Below are 20,089 nucleotides of genomic sequence, written 5' to 3' on the forward strand. Positions count from 1 at the left end.
GCCCGCTCTCTCCCCTAATCTACTTGAATCAATCCACTCCATACACCCCCTGCTGACAGACTCAGGAATCAACCAATCAGGGCAAAGATGGGCTCGGATAGCCCCGCCCAGCGCTCAGTTGCATGTGTAGGTCACAGAATCACACTTGCTGTATGTAGTTTCATTCATAAATGACATTACATCAACAAAACATGTGTTCAGTTTAAAAGCAAATCTCATTTAAATTCAATATTCATGCATGTAACAAAATGTAGTCATATTGTCAAAATAAATCTGAAAGTACCAATGAATGTCACACACACACTAGGTGTGGCGAAATTATTCTCTGCATTTGACCCATCACCCTTGGTCACCCCCTGGGAGGTGAGGGGAGCAGTGAGCAGCAGCAGTGGCCGTGCCCAGGAATAATTTTTGGTGATTTAACCCCCAATTCCAACCCTTGATGCTGAGTGCCAAGCAGGGAGGTAACGGCTCCCATTTTTATAGTCTTTGGTATGACTCGGCCGGGGTTTGAACTCACGACCTACCCATCTCAGGGCGGACACTCTAACCACGAGGCCACTGAGTTTTCTACCGCTTGTCCCTTTTGGGGTCGCGGGAGCCTATCTCAGCTGTATCCGTACACCCTAGACAAGTCACCACCTCATCACAGGGCCAACACAGATAGACAGACAACATTCACACACTAGGGCCCATTTAGTGTTGCCAATCAACCTATCCCCAGGTGCATGTCTTTGGAGGTGGGAGGAAGCCGGAGTACCCGGAGGGAACCCACGCAGTCACGGGGAGAACATGCAAACTCCACACGTAAAGGTACCGAGCCCGGGATCGAACTCAGGACCTTCGTATTGTGAGGCACATGCACTAACCCCTGTGTCATGACTTGGTCCTGGGTGTTTACTTTTCCGGGATGCAACGGAAAGTTGACTCGGGCGAGACGGGAATGTAAGTACATTTTTATTTAAACACTATAACTACAAAAAAAGGAAGCAAACAAAAGGCGCGCACAATGGCGGAGAACAAACTATGAAACCAAAAAGACTATAAACATGGAACAAAAACTTACTTTGACATGGGACATGAAGCAGGATCTAAGAGGATGAAGAGTGTGTAGAGCGTAATTGTGGGATGTCACCAGAAAGACAAACTGAAAACAATGAACTTAAATACTACAGACATGATTAACGAAAACAGGTGCGTGACTCAAAACGTGAAACAGGTGCGTGACGTGACAGGTGAAAACTAATGGGTTGCTATGGTGACAAACAAGAGTGCATAATGAGTCCAAACGTGGAACAGGTGAAACTAATGGGTAACCATGGAAACAGGACAAGGGAGTGAAAAGCCAGAAACTAAAGAGTCAATAACTAAACAAAACATGACTAAAACAAAACATGATTACACAGACATGACACCCTGTACCACCGTGCTGCCCTAACCAATTCATTCAACCCCCCCTAAAAAATGTGTTCTATTCTGATACATTTAATATAAGGTCATGTGTTCGGACTGCAATTTGTGTGTAATTAAAGTAAATAAATACATTTAAGCAATAACATATTTAATTCAGCTAGGACAGGGAAAAAAAACATTTTTTTACTATCCTATTTTTTTTACAATGTTGTGTTGGGACTAACGCGTTACAAAGTAAGTAACGCTGTTAGTTTCGGCGGTAACTAGTAATCTAACGCGTTATTTTTTATATTCGGTAACTCAGTTACCGTTTCTACATGATGCGTTACTGCGTTATTTTACGTTATTTTTTGTGTAGTATCGGCTCCAAACAGAAGATCTGAGTGTGTTTTATTGGAGCGCTGCAGTGTCGTCCTTCTGAATGTTCTTGTGTCACAAGCCGGAGGCGTGCTCTGTGTGTGTCTGGGTGTGGGTGTGGGGAGGGGAAGGGAGGGGAGGAGAGGGGAGAGGGGGGCGTGTCTGTGTTTACTAACAACTAAGCCGCAGCTCTCGACACTCGACTCGAGTGTCTTAACATGGAGATATTCTCAGTTCTTATTTTTGTCGAGCACAAAAAAAAGAGCATTTTAGTTAAATGTAAGTTGTGTCTTGGATCAAAGATCCCCGTCTACTGCCCAAAACAACAATTCAAATCTGCCTGGTTAGGCTTTGTGTATGTCACGTGTGCCTTCCTTAGGTGAAGCCAGCTTTACAGCTATGTTGTTATTATGCTGCTTGTTGATTATGTATGTTATGTTGCAGCTATTTAAAATAGTTTTGTCAATTTGTTCTGGCCTGAAATAAATTGGCCCTTTGAAACATATCTTTGTCTTTGTGTGTTGTATGTAGAGCACATTGCTTAGCAGAGTTCAGTGATGCAAATGCATGTCAAGTTGATCAACAGATTGTATTATTCTCCAGTGCAATAACAGTACTGAAATGAAGGCTAAAAGGGCATTAATGGGAGCTTTTAAAAAAATATGAAAAAAAAGTAACTAAATAGATACTTTTCACAGTAACGCATTACATTTTGGTGTAAGTAACTGAGTTAGTAACTGAGTTACTTTTGAAATAAAGTAACCAGTAACTGTAACTCATACTTGCCAACCCTCCCGGATTTTCCCGGGAGACTCCCGAAATTCAGCGCCTCTCCCGAAAACCTCCCGGGATAAATTTTCTCCCGAAAATCTCCCGAAATTCAGGCGGACCTGAGTGACGTGTGGACAGCCTGTTTTCACGTCCGCTTTCCCACAATATAAACAGCGTGCCTGCCCAATCACGTTATAACTGTAGAATGACCGAGGGCGAGTTCTTGGTTTCTTATGTGGGCAATTTCATTAACGTCCTCCCAGCGCGGCAACAACACACAACAACAGCAGTCATGTTTTCGTCTACAGTAAAGCAGTTCGTCTGCCGTAAACAGCAATGTTGTGACACTCTTAAACAGGGCAATACTGCCATCAAGTGCATTTGATGAAAGCACTTTTGTGCGTGCCACACATCAATGCATCATCAGAGAGGGTGTTCATCATGGTTAGAAAAATAGTGACAGAAAATAGAACAAGGATGGACAATTTAACCCTTAACTCAACAATGAGTAGATGAGTGTTATGTGTGTGTATATGTGTAAATAAATGAACACTGAAATTCAAGTATTTCTCTTATTTATATATATATTTATATATATATATATATATATATATATATATAAATATGTATGTGTGGGAAAAAAATCACAAGACTACTTCATCTCTACAGGCCTGTTTCATGAGGGGTTCCCTCAATCATCAGGAGATTCTCCCACACATACATATATATATTGCGCTCTACTACGGTATCGAGCACTATTTTTTGGATAACCTTATTAAGACATATATATATATATATATATATATATATATATATATATATATATATATATATATATATATATATATATATATATATATATATATATATATATATATAGCTAGAATTCACTGAAAGTCAAGTATTTCTTATATATATATGTATATGTATGAAATACTTGACTTGGTGAATTCTAGCTGTAAATATACTCCTCCCCTCTTAACCACGCCCCCCCCCCCCCCCCCCCAACCACGCCCCCAACCCACCTACCGAAATCGGAGGTCTCATAGTTGGCAAGTATGCTGTAACTTGGTACTGGTTTTCAGTAACTAACCCAACACTGGTTATTATTTGCGTATAAAACAAGAACACATTGTAAAAAAAATAGGATAGTAAAAAAAAAAGGTGTTATTATTTGCGTATAAAACAAGAACACATTATATTAAAAAAAATAGGAAAGTAAAAAAATAAAAATGTGTTATTATTATAAAACAAGAACACGACCCTTTTAAAGTACATATGAACCCTCCTTACAGATCTAAATCACTGCACGTGGAGGTTTCACGTTTTATTTGAGTTCGCAATTTAAACATGGCATTCTTACCGGACGCCTCTGCTGGGGTCCTGAGAGTAAACTTTGCCGCGGTGCATTTTGGGTCTTTCCTTTCCAACCCGGGTTCTCTTCAGCCAACATGGGTACGCCTCAAACTTCACCTTTTATTCACGACTATTCGTCGCCACTCAGCTAATTCGTCCTAACAATATGGCGTATGGTGCTCTTAGGAACTATTACGGATGTTTGTATGTGGAAATAAGGACGTGCGTGAAGTAGATACGGAACATTTTCCTCGTCTTGTGTCGCCGCAACGTGGAGCGGCCATGACGCGGCAGACCGTCGTGCTAACTCGGCTAGCCTGCACACAATATGTCTACTTTATTACTCCTTAGTTCGCTACTTTATTACTCCTTAGTTCGAATTAAAGTCACCAAGTCAAATGTCCGCTCAATTTCATATAATGTCGTGCTGTCATTTTTGCGGGTACAAACTTCGGCTTGTAGCTCGAGCTTTGTGTGTCGGTGGTAGACGATGCCGATTAAACAGCCGAATAGAAGAATATAATAGAATAAATAGACTTTATTGTCATCATATTTGCATATAACGAGATTAAGGACTCCAACTAAAGGTGCGGTAGTGGAAGCAAATATGGAATAACAATAAATCACACGAAAAGTTAGAAAGATAAAAAATAATTAGATGTCCGATAATATCGGCCGATAAATGCTATAAAATGTAGTATCGGAAATTATCGGTATCGTTGTTATTTTATTAATTTATTTTTTATTAAATCAAAATAAAAACACAAGATACACTTACAATTAGTACACCAACCCAAAAAACCTCCATCCCCCATTTACACTCATTCACTTATATATCAATACAGTCTGCAAGGGATACAGTCCGTAAGCACACATGATTGTGCGTGCTGCTGCTCCACTAATAGTACTAACCTTTAACACTTAATTTGACTCATTTTCATTAATTACTAGTTTCTATGTAACTGTTTTTATATTGTTTTACTTTCTTTTTTATTCAAGAAAATGGTTTTAATTTATTTCTTACCGTATTTTCCGCACCATAAGGCGCCCTGGGTTATAAGCCGCGCCTTCAATGAACGGCATATTTCAAAACTTTGTCCACCTATAAGCGTGTTGTAAGCCGCATCTAACTGCGCTAAAGGAATGTAAAAAAAAACAGTCAAATAGGTCAGTCAAACTTTAATAATATATTAAAACCAGCGTGATGTGGGCGCGCATGGAATCGTATATCAACATGGACGGAGCTGCGTGAAAAAAGCCACCCGGCCTCTTCGCGTAAACTTAAACTTACCTTAACCACTCGCTCATCTTTTCTTCATCCATCCCTTCGAGTTAGCTTTTATGATGACGCCGGCTGGAAAGGTCTCTTTTGGCAAGGTCTTCCTTTTGAATATCACCATGGGTGGAAGTTTCTGGCCATTAGCATGGCAAGCTAGAACCACAGTGAAGGATGACTTCTCATTCCCTGTGGTGCGAATATTCACCGTACGTCCTCCCGTTGTATCCACAGTGCGGTTCACAGGAATATCAAAAGTCAGTGGAACCTCGTCCATGTTGATAATGTTCTCTGGCCGGATCTTTTTTTCAGCTATCTTGTTTTTACAATATGCACGGAAAGTAGCCAGCTTTTCTTGAAAGTCTTTAGGCAGTTGCTGTGAAATAGTAATCCGTGTGCGGATGGAGAGATTGCGTCTTTTCATGAACCGGATCCCTGTCGCTTAGTAGGAGCCATTTTGTGGTCTTTACAGATGTAAACACACAAAGGAAATGAAACGTACGGTAATATCCGCGCGCTTTTTCTTCTTCTACGCGGGCGGGCGGTTGCTTGCGTAGAAGAAGAAGCACTTCCTCTTCTACGGGGAAAAAAGATGGCGGCTGTTTACCGTAGTTGCGAGACCGAAACTTTATGAAAATGAATCTTTATATTAATCCATATATAAAGCGCACCGGGTTAAAAGCCGCACTGTCAGCTTTTGAGTAAATTTGTGGTTTTTAGGTGCGGCTAATAGTGCGGAAAATACGGTAGTTTATTTTATAATTATTTCTTTTTAAAGGACCTTATCTTCACCATACCTGGTTGTCCAAATTAGGCATAATAATTAGGGATGTCCGATCGGCCGATAAATGCGTTAAAATGTAATATCGGAAATTATTGGTATTGGGTTTTTTTATTATCAGTATCGTTTTTTATTTGTTTTTTTTATTAAATCAACATAAAACAACACAAGATACACTTACCGTATTTTCCGCACTATAAGGCGCACCGGATTATTAGCCGCACCTTCTATGAATTACATATTTCATAATTTTGTCCACCAATAAGCCGCCCCGGACTAAAAGCCGCGCCTACGCTGCGCTAAAGTGAATGTCAAAAAAACGCTGCGCTAAAGTGAATGTCAAAAAAACAGTCAGATAGTTCAGTCAAACTTTAATAATATATTGAAAACCAGCGTTCTAACAACTCTGTCCCAAAATGTACGCAAATGTGCAATCACAAACATAGTAAAATTCAAAATGGTGTAGAGCAATAAATAGCAACATAATGTTGCTCGAACGTTAATGTCACAACACACAAAATAAACATAGCGCTCACCTTCTGAAGTTATTCTTCATTCGTAAATCCTTCGAATTCTTCGTCTTCGGTGTCCGAATTGAAAAGTTGCGCAAGCGTGGGATCCAAAAATGGCCGGTTCCGTCTCGTAGAAGTCATCGGGAGTCAGTGTCGCTGTTGTTGTGCAGCAGTTCTGTGAATCCTGCCTTCCGGAAAGCTCGGACCACAGTTGTGACCGAAACTATCTGCCCAGGCATTTACGATCCACTGGCAGATGTTGGCGTATGTCGACCGGCGCTATCTGCCCGTCTTAGTGAAGGTGTGTTCGCCTTCGGAGCTGTGTGAAAAAAGCCACCCGGCCTCTTCGCGTAAACTTCCCTTAACCACTCGCTCATCTTTTCTTCATCCATCCATCCCTTCGAGTTAGCTTTTATGATGACGCCGGCTGGAAAGGTCTCTTTTGGATGGGTGGAAGTTAGCATGGCAAGCTAGAACCACAGTGAAGGATGACTCCTCATTCCCTGTGGTGCGAATATTCACCGTACGTGCTCCCGTTCCACAGTGCAGTTCACAGGAATATCAGTTGCTGTGAAATACGGTAGTAATCCGTGTGCGGATGGAGAGATTGCGTCTTTTTATGATCCGGATCCTTGTCGCGTAGTAGGAGCCATTTTGTGGTCTTTACAGATGTAAACAGGAAATGAAACGTACGGTGATATCCGCGCGTTTTTTCTTCTTCTTCCGGGGGCGGGTGAAGCGCTTCCTGTTCTATGGGGGCGGGTGCTTTCCTTGGCGGTTGCTTGCGTAGAAGAAGAAGCGCTTCCTGTTCTACCGGGAAAAAAGATGGCGGCTGTTTACCGAAGTTGCGAGACCGAAACTTTATGAAAATGAATCGTAATAAAGCGCACCGGGTTATTAGGCGCACTGTCAGCTTTTGAGAAAAATTGTGGTTTTTAGGTGCGCCTTATAGTGCGGAAAATACGGTACAATTAGTGCACCAAACCAAAAAACCTCCCTCCCCCATTCACACAAAAGGGTTGTTTCTTTCTGTTATTAATATTCTGGTTCCTACATCATATATCAATATACAGGTAAAAGCCAGTAAATTAGAATATTTTGAAAAACTTGATTTATTTCAGTAATTGCATTCAAAAGGTGTAACTTGTACATTATATTTATTCATTGCACACAGACTGATGCATTCAAATGTTTATTTCATTTAATTTTGATGATTTGAAGTGGCAACAAATGAAAATCCAAAATTCCGTGTGTCACAAAATTAGAATATTACTTAAGGCTAATACAAAAAAGGGATTTTTAGAAATGTTGGCCAACTGAAAAGTATGAAAATGAAAAATATGAGCATGTACAATACTCAATACTTGGTTGGAGCTCCTTTTACCTCAATTACTGCGTTAATGCGGCGTGGCATGGAGTCGATGAGTTTCTGGCACTGCTCAGGTGTTATGAGAGCCCAGGTTGCTCTGATAGTGGCCTTCAACTCTTCTGCGTTTTTGGGTCTGGCATTCTGCATCTTCCTTTTCACAATACCCCACAGATTTTCTATGGAGCTAAGGTCAGGGGAGTTGGCGGGCCAATTTAGAACAGAAATACCATGGTCCGTAAACCAGGCACGGGTAGATTTTGCGCTGTGTGCAGGCGCCAAGTCCTGTTGGAACTTGAAATCTCCATCTCCATAGAGCAGGTCAGCAGCAGGAAGCATGAAGTGCTCTAAAACTTGCTGGTAGACGGCTGCGTTGACCCTGGATCTCAGGAAACAGAGTGGACCGACACCAGCAGATGACATGGCACCCCAAACCATCACCCAACCATGCAAATTTTGCATTTCCTTTGGAAATCGAGGTCCCAGAGTCTGGAGGAAGACAGGAGAGGCACAGGATCCACGTTGCATGAAGTCTAGTGTAAAGTTTCCACCATCAGTGATGGTTTGGGGTGCCATGTCACCTGCTGGTGTCGGTCCACTCTGTTTCCTGAGATCCAGGGTCAACGCAGCCGTCTACCAGCAAGTTTTAGAGCACTTCATGCTTCCTGCTGCTGACCTGCTCTATGGAGATGGAGATTTCAAGTTCCAACAGGACTTGGCGCCTGCACACAGCGCAAAATCTACCCGTGCCTGGTTTACGGACCATGGTATTTCTGTTCTAAATTGGCCCGCCAACTCCCCTGACCTTAGCCCCATAGAAAATCCGTGGGGTATTGTGAAAAGGAAGATGCAGAATGCCAGACCCCAAAACGCAGAAGAGTTGAAGGCCACTATCAGAGCAACCTGGGCTCTCATAACACCTGAGCAGTGCCAGAAACTCATCGACTCCATGCCACGCCGCATTAACGCAGTAATTGAGGCAAAAGGAGCTCCAACCAAGTATTGAGTATTGTACATGCTCATATTTTTCATTTTCATACTTTTCAGTTGGCCAACATTTCTAAAAATCCCTTTTTTGTATCAGCCTTAAGTAATATTCTAATTTTGTGACACACGGAATTTTGGATTTTCATTTGTTGCCACTTCAAATCATCAAAATTAAATGAAATAAACATTTGAATGCATCAGTCTGTGTGCAATGAATAAATATAATGTACAAGTTACACCTTTTGAATGCAATTACTGAAATAAATCAAGTTTTTCAAAATATTCTAATTTACTGGCTTTTACCTGTATATCAATACAGTCTGCAAGGGATACAGTCCGTAAGCACACATGACTGTGCGTGCTGCTGGTCCACTAATAGTACTAACCTTTAACACTTAATTTTAATCATTTTCATTAATTACTAGTTTCTATGTAACTGTTTTTATATTGTTTTACTTTCTTTTCTTTTTTTCAAGAAAATGTTTTTAATTTATTTTATTTTATTTAATACATTTTTTTTAAAAGGACCTTATCGTCACCATACCTGGTTGTCCAAATTAGGCATAATGTGTTAATTCCATGACTGTATATATCAGTATCGGTAATTAAGAGTTGGATAGCAAAAAAAGCCATTATTGGACATCCCTAAAAATAATTGAAATAAACAGACCACTATCCAATCAAAAATAAGCAATCCTGTACAAAATACTTTACAATATACAGAACAAAACAAGCAGTTGTAATAATTAGCGTCTATGTTGTACTTAATATACGAACATTTGAGCTGGAATAATTTTAAACTCTTTGGGTCGTGTTTGATGTTTTTTTTTCTACTGTTGTGTACATCATAGTGGATCAAAATACTTTATACTCTGCATATTTCATCAAGTTGCTCTCTAGCCAGGCGGTTATGCTTGTGCTATTACATAAAGTGGTTTGCCTTTTTTAAACTACTTTTAAGCAGAGGTCGGTAGAGTAGCCAGAAATTGTACTCAAGTAAGAGTACTGTTACTTTAGAGATTTATTACTCCAGTAAAAGTAAGGAGTAGTCACCCAAATATTTACTTGAGTAAAAGTATGTTGTGAAAAAACTACTCAAGTACTGAGTAACTGATGAGTAACCTGTTCGTTTAATGATGACGGCAACAAATAATGCACAAAAACATAAAAATAGCAATGAGCAAATTCAGAGCCAGGAATATCTCTTAAGCAACTAAAACAATAATATATATTAAATAAGACATTAACATAAAAAAATTGAGCCGCAATAACTTAACAGCACCATAGGCTCAGTAAGCAGAGATTACAAAGGAAAATAACAAGTTAGCCTTTACGCAAACCATAAACTGATAAGTGTGGGCTGCATCTGGGAACACACTGATTGGTGTTTCTATGCATGCGTGTGTGTGAGACTGTGCGTGTGTCTCTGTCTATCTATGTGGCTGCAGTGCGTTAATAAATGTCCCCACACGATGTACATTTGACAGTGATTCATAGCAGGGAAGCTATTAAAACAGGCATATGGTGACAGCCAAAGTATCTACTAACGTTACTTACCACGGTGTGCTTCCTCAAATTTGACGTTGAGTTCATGTAAGCTTAAGCTTGTTGTTGTTTGTAACATGTCTGGTGACAGTAAAGAAGAAAAAAAGTCAGCCTCTTGCGGTTAATTATCACACTAATTAAAACCCCAATGTCAATTAATCGTGCAGCCCTATGTGTCAAAATAGACAGTAAAAAACAAAAATGTACGGTAGGTGAAATGTTTGTGCATGAACATTTAATATAAAAGAAAAAAAAAGACTGGATTCTTAACATTTCTCTAAGTTGTACCTTTTTGTTTTCCTTCAGGAAAGTGTCGTGGTCTGCGCACAGCCAGGAAGCTCCGCAATCACCGCCGTGAGCAGAAATGGCACGATAAACAGTACAAGAAGGCCCATCTGGGCACTGCCCTCAAGGCCAATCCCTTCGGGGGAGCTTCTCACGCCAAAGGCATCGTCCTGGAAAAAGTGTAAGTGCTGACAGAGTGAATTGTACATGGCGTAGCCTTTCACTATATCAGTCACGGGAAATGTCTAAAAACGGGGAAAGCCGTTAATTTTTGTGTCAAAATATCACTTCAGCGTTTTTTGGGTGAAATATTGTAGTGTGTAAGGACGGGAGTCCATGCATTGTCAAAAGATAGCATACCTGCCAACTACTCCGGTTTTCCCGTAATTAGTACGGTTTTCATCAACCTATTCCGGGTTACGGTTGCAGTGATAAAAAATAGGTTTTTCATTAATTTAAAAAAAAAAATTTTTTTAAGTTTTATTCACGAAATCGCGTAACAACAATGACAATCGACACTGTTTCCCGTAACTTCCTATCGAGCCATTCCGAATGCCATGCGCGAGGCTATTTATAGCACCGCTGCCAAGCACGAGGCACCAGTTGCCATTGTTTCCAAACGAGCGAACGATCATGGAATCAGCCGGAGAAAAATCGCAAACGAGTCTTAAACCGAAAAGAAAACTGCAGTCATTCCGTGAAGAATATTCAAAAGCCTATCCGGGAATAATTATCCGTTCCAAAAAGGGTGAAAACTACGCGAATTGCACCTTGTGCAGACAAGATTTTTCGATCGGACACGGAGGAATTAGCGATGTAAAAGACCACGTTGGGACAAAAAAACACAATTCTAATGCCGTTGCTAGCGATACAAGTGGAAAACTTTCAACGTTTTTCGTCGCCCAAACAGATTCTTTGGATACATTTGGATTTTAGCCACAAAAAGGTAATGACACCAATGTTATCTATTGGAATTGTTTAGTACGGTACTGTTATACTGTTAAGTGTTTATACTATTTATGCTTTCAAGTCCAAGTTGAAGAAATCTTGTTAAATGTTGACAGCATAACTACCAAAATACAGAAGTATGTCCTTAATATTTTTGCAGTGCTATTTCTGTTGAAAAGTTAAAATGATTACATTAGAGATGTGATGTGCCACTTTTCAAGTGTCTGATGGCTTAAATTAATTTTCATTAATTTTTCATATTTTGAATTCTTTTGAAAGGCTTACAAAAAAACTACATTTGAATTGTAATTCCATGCTATTGACAGGACTATTAATTTTAATGAAGTTAGCTTACCATGTTTACAGTATGATAATTGTGATAGAAATGTGAATTTTAGGCACAGAATATTTTTTACAATTGAACAAGGCAGTAGATTACCGTATTTTCCGCACTATAAGGCGCACCGGATTATTAGCCGCACCTTCTATGAATTACATATTTCATAATTTTGTCCACCAATAAGCCGCCCCGGACTAAAAGCCGCGCCTACGCTGCGCTAAAGTGAATGTCAAAAAAACGCTGCGCTAAAGTGAATGTCAAAAAAACAGTCAGATAGTTCAGTCAAACTTTAATAATATATTGAAAACCAGCGTTCTAACAACTCTGTCCCAAAATGTACGCAAATGTGCAATCACAAACATAGTAAAATTCAAAATGGTGTAGAGCAATAGTAACATAATGTTGCTCGAACGTTAATGTCACAACACACAAAATAAACATAGCGCTCACCTTCTGAAGTTATTCTTCATTCGTAAATCCTTCGAATTCTTCGTCTTCGGTGTCCGAATTGAAAAGTTGCGCAAGCGTGGGATCCAAAATGGCCGGTTCCGTCTCGTAGAAGTCATCGGGAGTCAGTGTCGCTGTTGTTCTGTGAATCCTGCCTTCCGGAAAGCTCGGACCACAGTTGTGACCGAAATATCTGCCCAAGCATTTACGATCCACTGGCAAATGTTGGCGTATGTCGTCCGAGGCTGTCTGCCCGTCTTAGTGAAGGTGTGTTCGCCTTCGGAGCTGTGTGAAAAAAGCCACCCGGCCTCTTCGCGTAAACTTCCCTTAACCACTCGCTCATCTTTTCTTCATCCATCCATCCCTTCGAGTTAGCTTTTATGATGACGCCGGCTGGAAAGGTCTCTTTTGGCAAGGTCTTCCTTTTGAATATCACCATGAGTGGAAGTTAGCATGGCAAGCTAGAACCACAGTGAAGGATGACTTCTCATTTCCTGTGGAGCGAATATTCACCGTACGTGCTCCCGTTCCACAGTGCGGTTCAGTTGCTGTGAAATACGGTAGTAATCCGTGTGCGGATGGAGAGATTGCGTCTTTTTATGAACCGGATCGTTTAGTAGGAGCCATTTTGTGGTCTTTACAGATGTAAACAGGAAATGAAACGTACGGTGATATCCGCGCGTTTTTTCTTCTTCTTCCGGGGGCGGGTGAAGCGCTTCCTGTTCTATGGGGGCGGGTGAAGCGCTTCCTGTTCTATGGGGGCGGGTGCTTTCCTTGGCGGTTGCTTGCGTAGAAGAAGAAGCGCTTCCTGTTCTACCGGGAAAAAAGATGGCGGCTGTTTACCGAAGTTGCGAGACCGAAACTTTATGAAAATGAATCGTAATAAAGCGCACCGGGTTATTAGGCGCACTGTCAGCTTTTGAGAAAAATTGTGGTTTTTAGGTGCGCCTTATAGTGCGGAAAATACGGTATACAAGCTAGGACAGAAAGTTAATAATGACACCAATTTTTTTTTAATGGAATTGTTTAGTACCGGTACTGTTTTACCATTTGTTTACTGTAAAAAGTGTTTGTACTGTTTATACTTTCAATTAACAAATTGAAGTCTTGTGAAAGGTTGACAGGATAACTGGCATTAACTGTCAAAATAATTTCAAACTATTGAAGTTAGCTTACAGCAGCGTTTCTCAAAGTGTGGGGCGCGCCCCACTGGTGGGGAATAGAGACATGACAGGTGGGGCGCGAGGAACGGGAGGACATTTCACTTTAATTATTTTTTTTTAAATTATATTCTTAGATTTTTTTTTTTACTATGCTTTCATTTTCTATACACACTGTAAATCACTTTGTGATTCTGTCTGTGGAATCCGCTATATAAATAAATGTAAATTACCGTATTTTCCGCACCATAAGCCGCCCCGTGTTATAAGCCGCGCCTTCAATGAACGGCATATTTCAAAACTTTGTCCACCTATAAGCCGCCCCGTGTTATAAGCCGCATCTAACTGCGCTACAGGGAATGTCAAAAAAACAGTCAGATAGGTCAGTTAAACTTTAATAATATATTAAAAACCAGCGTTCTAACAACTCTGTTCACTCCCAAAATGTACGGTAATGTGCAAATGTGCAATCACAAACATAGTAAAATTCAAAATAGTGCAGAGCAATAGCAATAACTTAATGTTGCTCGAACGTTAATGTCACAACACACAAAATAAACATAACACTCACTTTCTGAAGTTATTCTTCATTCATAAATCCCTCGAATTCTTCTCCTACGGTGTCCGAATTAAAAAGTTGGGCGAATTACGGGATCCAAAATGGCCGGCTCCGTCTCGTCGAAGTCATCAGAGTCAGTGTCGCTGTTGTTTTTCCAGCAGTTCCGTGAATCCTGCCTTCCGGAAAGCTCGGACCACAGTTGAGACCGAAATATCCGCCCAGGCATTTACGATCCACTGGCAGATGTTGGCGTACGTCGTCCGGCGCTGTCTCCCTGTCTTAGTGAATGTGTGTTCGCCTTCGGTCATCCATTGTTCCCACGCCGTTCGCAGTCATGCTTTAAATGCCTTGTTGACACCAATATCGAGCGGTTGGAGTTCTTTGGTTAATCCACCCGGAATGACGGCGAGTGTTGTATTTGTGTGCTTCACTTGTTTTTTGACACCATCTGTGATGTGGGCGTGCATGGAGTCGTATATCAACATGGACGGAGCTGCGTGAAAAAAGCCACCCGGCCTCTTCGCGTAAACTTCCCTTAACCACTCGCTCATCTTTTCTTCATCCATCCATCCCTTCGAGTTAGCTTTTATGATGACGCCGGCTGGAAAGTTCTCTTTTGGCAAGGTCTTCCTTTTGAATATCACCATGGGTGGAAGTTTATGGCCATTAGCATGGCAAGCTAGAACCACAGTGTGTCGCTTAGTAGGAGCCATTTTGTGGTCTTTACAGATGTAAACACACAAAGGAAATGAAACGTAATACCCGCGCGCTTCTTCTTCTATGGGGGCGGGTGCTTACCTTGGCGGTTGCTTACCGTAGAAGAAGAAGCACTTCCTCTTCTACGGGGAAAAAAGATGGCGGCTGTTTACCGTAGTTGCGAGACCTAAACTTTATGAAAATGAATCTTAATATTAATCCATATATAAAGCGCACCGGGTTATAAGCCGCACTGTCAGCTTTTGAGTAAATTTGTGGTTTTTAGGTGCGGCTAATAGTGCGGAAAATACGGTACTTATTTTTCCTGTAGGCTTTAAATTTTTCAGTAGGAGCGAAAGTTTGACAGACATAGCAACAGTAACTAATGGGGGCGGGGCTAAGCGGATCAAACTTTCGCGCAGATGGGTAGCAGGCTAATGTGTGGACCACAATTACACAAAATGGATACATTTGTGACTGGCACCTCAAAGGTCGTTGAACCAGAGCCAGAGCCAGCGCCTGCAGAAAAACAAAAATCTGACGGGCCTAATCAACCATAAAGCCAACCGAAAAGAAAATATGATGAAGGGTATCTTGCTCTTGGATCCACGGCAGTGGTGGTGGAGGCAGAGGAGAGACCCCTGTGTGTTCTGTGTCTAAAAGCGCTAGCAGCAGACAGCATGAGACCCAACAAATTAAAGAGACACCTCGAGACCACACACCCCAATCACGTCAATAAGCCACTTGATTTATTTCAAAGAAAACTGACAGAGTACCGTCAACAGGAGAAGCGCATGGTAAAAGCTACATCAGTAAACAGTAACGCTCAAATGGCTTCATATAGAGTTGCATACAGAATTGCACAATGCAAAAAAACACATGTTATGTCCTCGGTTTCACCTATGTGCTTATTTAGGTGTCTTAATTTAATAATAATCAGGCAACACGTTTCAACTCAATGCCTCGGATCGCTCCCGTTTATTAACAACTTCGAGAGTCCAAACTCTCCCTCCCTCCCGTGACGTCACACACTGAACACATGCTACGGTGGCTCGGACATGACAAAACAGTACATGACACCTCACACAATTGCTGAGCAGCTCATTCTCCCCGCTGCAATAGACCTGGTGTCAGTCATGCTTAGTTATTTTATTTATTATTGAACTTGATGTAAGTTATACCACAGCTGCACAGTTATCTTATTTATTATTGAACTTGATGTTATGTTATTGAGTTTGAATGTATACAACTTGATGTTACTTGATGTTCAATAAATTTGAAAATGTTAAGCTTGGCATTAGCGTTCTGTTGGGGCGATGGGGGCAGGTGGGGCTTGAAAACTCCCCCTTGTCCAAAGTGGGGGATGACAAAAAAAGTTTGAGAACCACTGGCTTACAGAATAAACATGTCAATCAACCCATATGATTTTTGCTGTAATATTTTTGTTTTGAAAAGTCACTGTGACTGATAGAAAAGTGATAGTTTTAGCAACATTTTAACCTGTCTGAATGCTAATAATCATTTTGCGTCGGGGGGGGGCGAAGCCTGAACCCCCCACCAGGACTTTGTCCTGGACCTACCGGGGCCTGCAACCCCTGGACCCTGGCTACTAGGTTTTTCTGATTTCAAAAGTTGGCAGGTATGAGATAGACCTATAACATTCAGGCTTTGTTTTGTCTTTACATTGTGGCTTCTCAGCGCAACAAAACTGCAAACGTGTCCGGCAAAATCCCGTCCAAGCAGAACTCTCTAACAATAAAAGTTTGTGGGTGAATTATGTAAACCAACTACAATCCCCCAAAAAATGGATCTAAACAAAAATGTGTTGAATGCTCGCCCCAGCTGCAGGTACCAGCTGTTTTTCTTGCTTGAACGACGCACTGAATTTCTGGACAGGCTGCTGAAACAAGCTTGCTGGCTAGCATTATCCAGCTGGCTTACATGTCGCCTGCGCTCGCTATCCCATCGACAACAGCTTTCTACTTTGCTGCCAATCATAACAGTGTCAGTTCCCAACCAGTTGTAGACCAGTGGTTCTCAAACTTTTCTAACCAAGTACCACCACAGACAAATCTTGGATATCCAAGTACCAGCCTAATGACCAACATTGACAGTAGAGTAGTAGGCCTAAGTATTCATTAAAAACAAGGCAGGGGTTTTATTTACTAGTATACCGTATATTACCACATAGTAGCCCGGGCGTTTATTTCACAAAATCGATTTTGGAGACAGGCGTTTAAAATATGCGGCGGTTATTTGCACAAGGCTTTTATTTATTTTTGCACCAGCCTGCACCAGGCCATTATTTGGTTACAATGGTTACTGTCCAGTATTTTTTTCGTACAAAAAACTTTAAATGTAAAAGCTATTGTAAACATACAAACAAAAAGACAATAGATCAACAATGCCTCAACATGGCAGTAGTGCAACAATTGTCAAATAGAATACCAATACTAAAAATAAACTTTTTAAATAAAGCAGCCTACCGGGAAAAATAAAATTATGGTACCAAGTACTCAAGTATAAAACCCACCATCAAAACAGAACAATAATACTGTCACTTAAATAAAATAAAAGCTACAGTACTCCCAAGTTTTAAATAAAGCAGCATACAGGAAAAATAAAAATATGGTACCAACGCAACCCCAGTAGCATTTTAATCTAAATTATGCAAATAACAGCCCATGGGCGGCTATTTGGACATAGGCGGTTAATTCACAAAATGGGGTCAGACCCCGGGCGGCTATTAGGACATGGGTAGTTATTTGCCCAAGGGTGTTTATTTGGTAATATACGGTATTTAATATTTTTGGCCACTGTAACATGACACACAATGATACTTTATATACGCTACTTATTTACAGACTTCTTGGGCGCACCACTGTTCTAGAGTGTTAGTATCCAATTACCGTATTTTTCGGAGTATAAGTCGCACCGGCCGAAAATGCATAATAAAGAAGGAAAAAAACATAAGTCGCATTTTTGGGGGAAATTTATTAGATAAAAGCTAACACAAAGAATAGACATTTGAAAGGCAATTTAAAATAAATAAAAAATAGTGAACAACAGGCTGAATAAGTGTACGTTATATGAGGCATAAATAACCAACTGGTATGTTAACGTAACATATTATGGTAAGAGTCATTCAAATAACTATAACATATAGAACATGCTATACGTTTACCAAACAATCTGTCACTCCTAATCGCTAAATCCCATGAAATCTTATACGTCTAGTCTCTTACGTGAATGAGATAAATAATATTATAATGTGTTAATCATTTCACACATAAGTCGCTCCTGAGTATAAGTCGCCAAACTATGAAAAATAACTGCGACTTATAGTCCGAAAAATACGGTAGACGGTATCATTTTGACGTGACTGATTGTAGACAGAGGTCACAACACCGGAAGTATATTACCCGAGGGGGCGTGGCTACAGGGTAGAGTTCTTTGGAATTTGACATACATTTCAGTGATAATAATGTGAGTAAATGATCTACTATAAATCATGTGGTACATGTAAGTGTTGGTGGATGAGAATACATCTAAAGGTAAAATATAGTGTAGAAGTACACCTAATTGCAGGAATTGTAGTCTTGGTTTCCAACTATATTTCAGGGTTTGCATGGCAGCACTTTGTGCTGATAGAAATGTTCCTCTTTTTGTCAATGTGCTCACATTCCTGAAAGATGCAGATTAGTTTCAATACTTTACTGACCGTTGTCTTCCTGTGCAGAGGTGTGGAGGCCAAGCAGCCCAACTCTGCTATCAGAAAATGCGTGAGGGTTCAGCTCATCAAGAACGGCAAGAAGATCACCGCCTTTGTCCCCAACGACGGCTGCCTCAACTACATCGAGGTGAGACACGCCGTCCGTTTGGAACAAATTGAACGCTTCCGTACGGGTCTAAGAATCCTTCATCTGCAGGAGAACGACGAGGTTCTGGTGGCAGGTTTTGGCCGTAAAGGTCATGCCGTGGGTGACATTCCTGGAGTTCGCTTCAAGGTGGTCAAGGTGGCCAACGTGTCCCTGCTGGCGCTCTACAAAGGCAAGAAGGAGAGACCCAGGTCGTAAACTGTCGAGGTTAAAATAAAACATGTTCAATGAACTTCCAGCTGTTTTCATTTTTATTTGCCCTCAAACGCTTATTCTTAGTTTAGATGTCCACAAAGTGTACACACGTAACTGTCAAACAACAAAGATGTCTCCTGGGTGTTTTTTTTTTACTCAACTTTTAGGAAATATCCGAAATGCTATAAAGAACAAGTGATTATAGTTTGACTACATTACCTTTGGTGTACAGTATGAGACATCATTCACGAATAGACCCAGAGGGATCCATAAGACAGTCAAATAAAGCAAAAAGTTATGAGTTGATTAAACTTTCAAGAAATGTCACAAGGAAAAAGTTGTTAGTTTGGGGGTTGATCTGGATTAACAATTTAAAAAATTGGATTCTTTACTGAGAGGGAGGTCTGTGCTGTGCCAGTGCGTTTGGACATTACTACATCACAGTTATGGTTTCCCTCAGAGGGCCACATGTAACATTGAATATAAATGTAATAGTCTTTAGTTTTGAAATGTTATTTTAGTCAATATTTATAGTATTCAATGAAATCGTTACCTGACACGTTTCCACTGTCCTCTACAGACTGCTCCAAAAGTGTCACATGACCACTGTGATGTGCTGTCTATAATAACTTTGGTTCTGCTTTTGATTATTTTTTTACAGAGCGATTGATATTGCTTTGAAATCGGAAGTCAAGATGAAAAGCAGATACCGTATTTTCCGCACCATAAGGCGCCCTGGGTTATAAGCCGCGCCTTCAATGAACGGCATATTTCAAAACTTTGTCCACCTATAAGCCGCCCCGTGTTGTAAGCCGCATCTAACTGCGCTAAAGGAATGTCAAAAAAACAGTCAAATAGGTCAGTCAAACTTTAATAATATATCAAAACCAGCGTGATGTGGGCGCGCATGGAATCGTATATCAACATGGACGGAGCTGCGTGAAAAAAGCCACCCGGCCTCTTCGCGTAAACTTAAACTTACCTTAACCACTCGCTCATCTTTTCTTCATCCATCCCTTCGAGTTAGCTTTTATGATGACGCCGGCTGGAAAGGTCTCTTTTGGCAAGGTCTTCCTTTTGAATATCACCATGGGTGGAAGTTTCTGGCCATTAGCATGGCAAGCTAGAACCACAGTGAAGGATGACTTCTCATTCCCTGTGGTGCGAATATTCACCGTACGTGCTCCCGTTGTATCCACAGTGCGGTTCACAGGAAT

The 20,089-nt window shown here is 40.8% G+C and overlaps 1 protein-coding gene across 1 annotated transcript; it reads left to right on the forward strand.

Annotated features, from left to right (window-relative positions):
- Window positions 1-3,894: 3,894 nt before the first annotated feature.
- rps23 (ribosomal protein S23) lies at window positions 3,895-18,909 on the forward strand. Its single transcript, XM_061929785.2, has 4 exons — window positions 3,895-3,996; window positions 10,671-10,830; window positions 18,539-18,659; window positions 18,729-18,909. Exons 1-4 carry the CDS (start codon window positions 3,993-3,995, stop codon window positions 18,873-18,875), a joined length of 432 nt encoding a protein of 143 aa, XP_061785769.1. The 5' UTR covers window positions 3,895-3,992; the 3' UTR covers window positions 18,876-18,909.
- The last annotated feature ends 1,180 nt before the right edge of the window (window positions 18,910-20,089 follow it).

Source organism: Nerophis lumbriciformis, linkage group LG03, assembly GCF_033978685.3.
Source record: "Nerophis lumbriciformis linkage group LG03, RoL_Nlum_v2.1, whole genome shotgun sequence".
Lineage (NCBI taxonomy): Eukaryota > Metazoa > Chordata > Actinopteri > Syngnathiformes > Syngnathidae > Nerophis > Nerophis lumbriciformis.